We start from the raw sequence: 9,618 nt of genomic DNA on the forward strand, positions 1-9,618 counted from the left end.
GCGCCAGTTTCTGCTTTACAACAAAGTGAATCAGTTATACATATACATATGTTCCCATATCTCTTCCCTCTTGCGTCTCGTCTCCCTCCCACCCTCCCTATCCCACCCCTCTAGGTGGTCACAAAGCACCGAGCTGATCTCCCTGTGCCATGAGGCTGCTTCCCACTAGCTATCTGTTTTACATTTGGTGGTGTATATATGTCCATGCCACTCTCTCACTTTGTCCCAGCTTACCCTTCCCCCTCCCTGTGTCCTCAGGTCCATTCTCTACTTCTGCGTCTTTATTCCAGTCCTGCCCCTAGGTTCTTCAGAACCAATTTTTTCTTTTTTTTTTTGATTCCATATATATGTTAGCATACGGTATATATGTGTTAGCATATGGTATTTGTTTTTCTCTTTCTGACTTACTTCACTCTGTATGACAGACTCTAAGTCCATAGGATATTATCTTCCTTGAGAGAACAGACCTTGTCAGTTCCTTCAAAGAGCTTACATTCTAGAGTAGGGGCACACATTCTCCTTTGGTGCTGTATCTCCAGCACCTAGAACTGCCATGCATATAGTAGGCATGCTCATTTTAAGTTATTGATGTATATGCCTTTATATTTCCAGAATCTTTCCTTAGATTTTATATAAATGTTATGATCAGGACTTCTAATTTGCCAACCCCCAATTTGTTTTTTTAAAGGGTGTTTCCATTTTAGCCTAAATACTTATCCTAGACTGTTGGTAAAATAACTACCTTCCACATTTTTATGATTTATGTACTATTTAGTATTGGATTTAGGTAAGTAGTAGTCAACAAGGTACTGGTACTAAAAAAGATTTTTATTGCAATGTTTTCAGATTATTTTTCACTTTGTGAAGTATTTTTCTAATAGTAGTCATGAGGTTTGGTTAACTGATTAAAGACAAGATAAAACTTCTGGTATATAGAAGGAATTGATTTATAGAAGAATATTAAAATGCATTTAATCAAACAGGCTCTGGAATTGATGTATCTTAAGATTTAGTATAACAAGAAGAGCTATAATTAAAGACAATCTGGAAGATATGTGATGTTGAATACTGAGGGCTAATGCCCTAGGAAGGAACATGGACTACAGTCTTTAAAGGACTCCATCGTCACTGCTAGATATTACAATAGGGCTAATGACTGGTGAGGCTAAGTAAAGACCTTAATCTAACCAGGGCCAGTTTTCAATCAAGAAAACATTGCTGCATGTTCTTTGATTTAATGCCTGGCAGGGAGAACAAAGACCTGGATGTATGCAAACCCTAACAGAAACTTAATAATTTTCACTCCAGTCTTACAGTTATGAGGAATCATTGTAAAAGGCTGGCAGAAGTACTATTTTGGAACTCTGAGAGTTTTGTGCTTCAGAGCAATTCACTTAATTTAAAGGAAATAGATATTTTTTATTGCATTTTTTGATTTCAACAAAGGATATACTTAGGCTGGTGACTCTAATTTGGTATAAAAAGGAGAAATTAAGATCAATGAGAATACAGTAGCAGCCCAGGTTGTCTAATATAAGAGAGAATAGATGGTTATATTGGATAAACTGATCTGAATAGAAGAGGAAATGAGTAATTCTGTGCTTAGGATGCCTAGGCTAGTCAACTGAATTCAGTCACATTAGAGCAAAGGCTGAATTATCAAAATAATACAATTTAGACCTACAGGAATTAACAAAGAGGTTTACGTGAATTTTAATAAAAATGTAAAAATGTGACCTAAGTCTATACTACTTTGGATTTCTCATCAGCTTTCCCGTGAGAGTTGCACCTGCTCCACTTTGTGCATTTGTTTGTATGCAATTTAATTAAAAAATCCAAGTTGTGTTTACGTTCTTTCCTTCCTCTTTTTATTTTTAAAATAAAAGCATTTGTGAAAAATGCTTTGAAAAATGCTTTGTGTATGTGTTTTAAGAAATCATAAATATCTGCTTTTTCCTCCGTATCTGGAGTAGAAGTTCTGTTTGTGACAACAGGGGTATATGAATATTGATATTACTGTTTTGGAGATTTCAGGTCTTTGATATGGTGGAAAGAGACTTAGATGGGGATTGAGGTATTCAGAAGTTTGTTCTGGCTCTCCTGTAACAAATCATGTGTCTTTTGATTAAATAACTTCTTTTATCTGGGTTATAGCTTCCTCAAATATGGAATATTACACTGCATGATTTCTATGGTTGCTTATGGTTCTATAATGTTGTGAGTTTTCCATCCTTTTGTCAATAGTACCTACAGCAACTCACTTTTTTTTTTAATGGACAAGGGCAAGTTGCCTAAAAATTTGGTAAATGATATTATTTTGAAGTAGTTTAGATAAAGAGGAGTTAAGCAAAATAAAATTTCATAACACTGTGTTCAGATGACTATTTTATATCTCACTTATATCGGGAGATGGTATATCATTGGGTACTTACTAGGTACAAAGAACCTCACTTGCCACAGTGGAAGAAAGAAGATAAAGTTGAATAAGATGTGGTTTTATCTTTAGGAAAAATTTTATCTTTAGGAAAAAAATTTTTTCCTAAAGATAAAAAAAAATTTTATCTTTTAGGAAAAATTTTCAAAAATTAAACATTATTAATTTATGATCAGAATAACAAAGATTTATCATCCATATAATTTACATTTTAGCCAGTATAACTGAAGCCATTACTACTAGTATATTGCAATTTTTGCCCTCCAGGTTCTGATTTGCGGGGAGAAACAAACCGTAGAAGTTGATGCAGAAACAAACTACGGAAGATCTTATTTTCATAAAAAAAGTATTCCAGTATGAAGAGAAGCAGAAGAAAGTGTAGTATCAGCAGACTAAATATAATCCTTTCCACAATTTCCATGAGTCAGATGGTGCTTAATGCCGGGTAATTATGGAAAGGCTTCTAAAGACAACTTGCCAGGGGGTTCATTTGCAGCACTAAAATGTCGAGAGGCTAAATTTGGCACTGTCACTTTGTGATCTCCTTGTCTTGCACAAATTTCATTATCTTTAAAGTGCTATTCACTATTAATTGGTGAACATACCTATTCCTTTCCAAACTGCCTTTAACTTTGCAAAGACATTATCCAGTTACATATTACTTAAAATATAATTTTAGACAGAGTTACAGAATGCACTTTAATATCTTCCCACTCCACTCCACCTGTTCTCTTCTTTTACAGAGTAGATGTTTCAAAGTGGAAACTTGTTACTGATACCTAGTGATAATCTCACATAAATTTTGGTTTGTTTCTGAGGTTATAATCATGCCACAAATGGATGAATATCGCAATTGGTTGACATTTTAGTTGTATTAAAAATTAGTCTGTATTAAAAGGCCAGAGTAAAAGAAGACAAACTCTTAAAATTATATAAAGCAAACTTAGAAACAACTTATGTCTTCACTTATTCCTTCTAATTAGAAATTGACTATATGTCTTCTATTCCTATTTCTTTCCTCAGATTAGTTAAGATTTAATCATTATACACGTGGCATTATATTTCTATATATGACTCCAAAGAATATTTGTTGAGATTTCCAGTTTAAATCATGCTACTTATTTGTAAACAAAATAGAAACCCATCCCATTCTTAGAATATTAACCTGATGGAAAAATTTGGAGGTTTTGTTTGAAATATGTGTATGTTTAATTAAACAAAAGCAAAATTATTTTAAAATACAATAAGTTTCACTACATTTAACAATATTAAAAAATACTTTGGTATAGTTTTTTTCCAGCTTTAGTGAGATATAATTTACATATAATATTGTATAAGTTTAAGGTGTACAACATGATGATTTAACACATGATAATTTTGATATGTGAAATGATTACCACAATAAGGTTAGTTGGTTAATATAACCATCATACTACACAGTTATCTTTTTTTTTTGTGGTGAAAACTTTTAAAATTTATTCTCTTAGCAACTTTCAAGTATACAATATGGTACTGTTAACTATAGTCACTATGTTGTATTTAGATCCCAGAACTTATTAATCTTATAACTGCAAGTTTGTACCCTCCGTTCACCTTCACTCTTTTCTCCTATCCCCACCCGACCCTAGCAACTACCAATCTACTCTCATAATAGCATTTTTAACATCCATGTTCCATTTACAGCTTTTTACAGGAAGCTGGAGCAAAGTGACTGGGGGGTCTTTCTAGTTTCCTAATATCTCACCTTCCATCTGTAAATGAGTACACGCAACCTGTCAGCAACAGGTTGCTAAGATAGGGGAAAGCTGAGAAAAACAAAACAGTAATGAACTGCCAAGGTCAAAAGTCTTGATGAACTAGCTCTGATGTGTGCCTCTCACCCCCTCTTCTGGCTACCTAAGGGCTGTGAAGGGCAATATGAGAATCACCCTTATATTGACCACTCTTAACCTCATATCCTTAAGACCAAAAAAGGTTCCTTTTCACATTCTTGAAAACAGCAACTTCCCCTTTATAAACAGGAGGTAGTTTAGGATATGGTTAACACAGTTGACTCTGGATTTGGCCTGCTAGGTTATATCCTAGCTCTATCACATACTTGTTATTTGATCATGGGCTGACATTGAACCTCATTTAGGCTCAGTTTCTTTTCTTGCAAAATGAGGCTAAAAACAACCTTAGTGTAATGTTTTGTGGATTAAATAAGATAATAAGGCACAGAGTAAATTTATAATAAATATTTGTTGTTATATTACAAAAAACTTTATAATTTTCAAAGCCTTTCATGAGCCATGACCTCATTTGATTTTTCCAACAATCCTTCTAAGTAGGACTGGGTTTGTATTAGCTTTGTTAGAGATGAGAAAAAATAATTTACAGATTAACACAAAAAGGCCTATACCTGGACAAGAACAAGTCAGGTGTTGCAATGAATACATAATATTTGCCTCCACTGAATACTCATCAGTAAGTAGATGTATTTATTGGGAATACTATATTTCTACCTTATTAACTGAAAGTTTAAATCTTCCCAAGCATATGGTCAATTGTTGCTATGAGATTTGTTATTTGATGAGTTTCTGTCAATGCATTCTGTACCTTTACCACTTTTTGTAGTGTCGCCCGCAGTATCTGGTCAGGGATGACCTGATTGAGTGGTGAATTCAACGAGAATTAAAATTTAAGCAGCACAATAACAGACATGATTCAAAGTCTCATCACCTCAGAGCAATCCTGATATATCAGCTAAGGCATGCATCATGCAAAAATTTTGCTTAAACATTGAAGATCTTTTAAAATCTAGGCACATGATCATCTCATACTTATTTACTTTTGTTATTTCATTTGGTTGCAGTTTTGGGCAACAGGTGTTAATTCTTGTGTTTGTACTTGAAACTGAACTTATGGTGGGCTTTACTTCCCACACTTGGCGATTCTGTCAGGCAGTGTTGTTTAGTCTGGGCATTGTTGCTGGAAGTATCAGCTCTCTGAAAGCAAAGAGTGCTTAGAACCACCCAGGACAGTAGCTTTAATGCTCAGATATCAGCAATATTTGTGTTTTTGAAAAGGATATTCATAGAAAATCCATGGGGCTAGGACATCAGGTAAGGTTTTATGTCAGAACAACCAAAGAAATGTTCTAAAGAAATAACCAATAAAGTAGGAAATCAGGTGGGAAAACACATTTAAGAAATTGATAAAACTCATTCATATTGTTCAGAGTTTATGCAGAGTCAAATATATGGCTAGTAACATAGTATATTATAATATGGAACATAGATATTAACTGGGATAGTATTGAGGGATTAAATACTATGATTGTAATGACTATAATACTACACTAAAATAGTTCCACTTAAACTTCAGCCCTACTCAAAGTGTAAAGAACAGCTAGATTTCTAATCTTATATGATTTATGAAAGAAAGTGTAAAATCCAATTAAGTTTTGTTCTTTATCGAGTTTTCAGAAAGTTAATGAACACATAACAGCTCGATTAATTTCTTTAAAGTTCATTTTCTCTGCTTGAAAAAAGTTTATAACTTAGATGAGGTAGTATATCTAGAAATATCATTACATGATTAAAAGCATCGTAATATGAAATGTTTTAATGCACATTTTAATTAGTCTTCTTACTTATTGGGATGAAATTAGATTTTATAAAGTTCTCAAGTTGCATCACATTCTTTGGCTATGTTATAATATCTATAAATATGCACTGATTTCATATTGTTGAATGCATATCATTAAAGCCATTTAAATTCTTTTGAAAAAATATGCTTCAATTCTTTTCTTTGTTCTCTTTCCATTAGGAACGGGCTCTCTGAATGAAAGATAATCTGTTTCTTCTAGATTCATTTAACTTCTCCTTTTTTGGTTTGTGTTCCTTATCAACATCCATCACATCTTTCATTCTACAATGAAATAGTGAAGATGGAGCATATCCCATCTTTACAGAGACTCTCTTAGGAGTATTTCCTTCTTTTGCTTAGCTGTACTAGTTCACAGTAGCATTAATTCAAGATATAGATGAAAGGATAAACCAGTTTTCAAGATACAGAAAAGCATCACTTCTCTGCTATGAAGAAGCAATCAGTTTATTTTTTGGATTTAAAAAGTGATTTTTTGTCTTTTCTTGGAGACTTCTTACCTGCCAAACTAAATTTTTATTTATTTACTTATTCTTACTCTGTTCCTTGGGGAAGAAAATTAATGCCTCTTTTCGTTAGTGGGATACTTCTTTTTCTCCTTAAGAAGGCACATTTTTTTCCTTTCCAAATGCTTGTAGTCCCAGATACAAAGGGATGATATTGTCTTATAAATCACAGTAAATATAAAGAGGAATAGCTTTGACACTGATTCATATCTCTAGTGTTAATGTAAAATGGGGAGTCAAAGAATAGAGGCAATTGGAATTATTGCAGTGGCTATAATCATGCTTATTGTATAATGTAGTCAGTGTGCATCTATAAGATATATTAACTAGTATTGCTGGAGATGAAAAATTTGATTTCCTCATAATGAACTGTATGCATGCAGTCCTCAAGACAGAAAAACATTTACTGGAAGATATGACATTCATTTTTTTCTCCTAAGTGGATATAAATTAAGAATAGTTCCTGGGGCTTCTCTGGTGGCGCAGTGGTTGAGAGTCCACCTGCCGATGCAGGGACACAGGTTCGTGACCCGGTCCGGGAAGATCCCACATGCCGTGGAGCGGCTAGGCCCATGAGCCATGGCCACTGAGCCTGCGTGTCCGGAGCCTGTGCTCCGCAATGGGAGAGGCCACAACAGTGAGAGGCCCGCGTACTGCAAAAAAAAAAAAAAAAAGTTCCTGACCAATATTAGATTCTACAACCAACTATTTTCCAAATATGACTTCAGTTACCTACTAACTCAAGAGAAAATGTCTGTGATGATCTACTTCTACTCTGAAACATAAAAATGCTATAAAAATTTGGAATATATTTACTTAATATCATCATATACATCTAAGGGTGATCTAATTCAATATTTATGTCAGGAATATTTTTAAGAATCTATAGTTATACTAAAATAGTCAATGAATTATTTATTTATAGGTTAGCTTGGCTGTTGCAAGTAAATAGCATATTAAATGTCAGCAAGTATTAAGTTAGCAAAATTCAGATTTATTAAGCACAGAACTATTGGCTTAAGTGAAATGATCACCTCCTAGGCACTTTCACCCACTAGTTTTCCATATAAGGCAGGGTTCCCTAGATGAAGATTTTCAAACTGTCATTCGGACCAGTCACAGCCCAATGAATGAGGAGACAGTGCACATTTGATGGGTCACATTGCCAAGAGGAAACAAGCACATCCATAGCGTCATTCTTCCAAAAGCAGATAATCTTTTGGCAGTGGAGCACTTTGATCACAGCAAAGTGTTGACATGAAAATCAATCACATTCTCTTTAGTTCAAGATCAGTATGCAAGAGCTCAAAGACATAAGCTCAAAGCCATATAACTAACAAGTTTTACAATATTTGGGGGGTTAGTTTCATTTAGAAGCAACTCACATTCTGAATTAAATATATATAAATAAACAAGATGACATTTATAGTCACTGAAACACTTGAGTGCGTAGCTGTCTGCACTGGGATGTCATTTAGTGCGGTATCAAATTTTATTAAGCAAAGCTGGAGGGGGAATTGAATTGCAAAAATCTCTTTTTCAGATGAAATAAAGCAGCTGTCAAATAAATACATCTCGGACAACTGGGTCATCAGCTGTTTTTAAACTTTTGGAAACAAGTAGGGACTAAAACTTTCCTTTTGATGTAGCTTTAAGGAAGAGATCCAGTGTCCATAGAGATTTTATTTAAAAAAAAAAAAGAAACCACTGGTTTAAATGTTTGTAAAATGTATACATTTTACACTTTGACAATTTAGGGAAAAAAGGAAACAGAAAACAAAAAGTAGAGCAAATACAGGTTCCAAATATAATACCATACTCATAATAATTTTAGTGAAATTATATGCTACAGTTTATTTACTTTTAAAATCAAGATTCTCTTCTACCCACATCCACCAGTTTGCTTAGTAATTCCATTCCTCTCAATGAAAAATATGCCCCTCTGAAAGTTCCTAGTGTTCCCTACTGTTGAAAGATGTTTCAGTGACCAAACAGTTCACCCTTTTCATTACCTTAATGGCAGAGAGGTCAATCTTTGCTTCTTTGGGTGGGGCAGGTGCAGGTGCAGGTTCAGGTGCCGGGGCAGGGGCAGGGGCAGGGGCTGGGGCAGCAGCGGCAGCAGGTTTCTTCACATCCTTCTTTGGTGCCATTGTGTTTAAGAGGATGGGTTAAAAAAAGAGGAGAACCTCCTAAAGAACCTGTCAAACTGATTCTTGGAAGAGGAGTGGTGGTTCGCCTGATCCACAGACCAGTGTCTTGAAGGTGGACCCAGAGCATTAAATGGCATAAGGGCATGCATATATATTTCACTTAGTGCCTAACAGCATCTTGACACTTGAGGCTGGATTGGACAGTTTGCTAGTCCAGGGGGATGGCATTCCGGCTCAGACTATAAATGGAAACTGGAGGGTCAGGGTTTCATCAATTTTTTTAACTCCTCGTGCGCTTTTTTCCCCTCTCCCTCTACCTCCATGTATAAGGGAGAAAGAAGTATGACAAAGCCAGCCAGATTGAGATCCTTTGGTGAAAGTAAAGTAGATTGACTGATCCTTTCTCTTGGTAGAATTACAGTTCTGCTGAAGTTGTGAATCTTTTTTTACCCCCTATGCCTAAGAAACTTTACTGAAGGATTTGATTTCAACTTGGAAGTTTGGCAGGGAGTATCACCAACTTTCACCCAGCTTTTTTGCTCATATGCTCCTCCTCCTTTGCCATAATTTGCAAGAAAATGTTTGTCAGCAAAGAGGTGGTGGTGTTTAAAAATAAAAAGCAGACGTATAAGGAAAGCCCATTAGGTCTTAAAGTGGCTTCCCTTCTAGGGAGCACAAACTCTGACTCTCTCTTAAATTGTGGTGAATTGTATGCTAAGAAAAATAATTTAAAACTCCTTCCTATCACTTAACTTTTTTCTATAATGAAAAATATCAAATGGGATGGAAATAACAGGAAGATTTACCCTCTTGCCAAACACTTTTTCTAAGAGTTAATAAGTAACGTTCAATCACAGTAGATATTTATCCGTTTTACTTC

The 9,618-nt window shown here is 34.8% G+C and overlaps 1 protein-coding gene across 1 annotated transcript in view; it reads right to left on the bottom strand.

The window, feature by feature from the left end:
• The window catches only part of LOC102995144 (myosin light chain 1/3, skeletal muscle isoform), a 38,537-nt gene extending 29,518 nt beyond the window's left edge, over nucleotides 1–9,019 (bottom strand). The window contains exon 1 of the mRNA XM_028481542.1: nucleotides 8,601–9,019. Within this exon, the coding sequence (XP_028337343.1) occupies nucleotides 8,601–8,738 (138 nt within the window). The 5' untranslated portion in view covers nucleotides 8,739–9,019. The remainder of the gene's footprint in view (nucleotides 1–8,600) is intronic.
• Between the last annotated feature and the right edge of the window lie 599 nt (nucleotides 9,020–9,618).

This window comes from Physeter macrocephalus, chromosome 2, assembly GCF_002837175.3.
Source record: "Physeter macrocephalus isolate SW-GA chromosome 2, ASM283717v5, whole genome shotgun sequence".
Lineage (NCBI taxonomy): Eukaryota > Metazoa > Chordata > Mammalia > Artiodactyla > Physeteridae > Physeter > Physeter macrocephalus.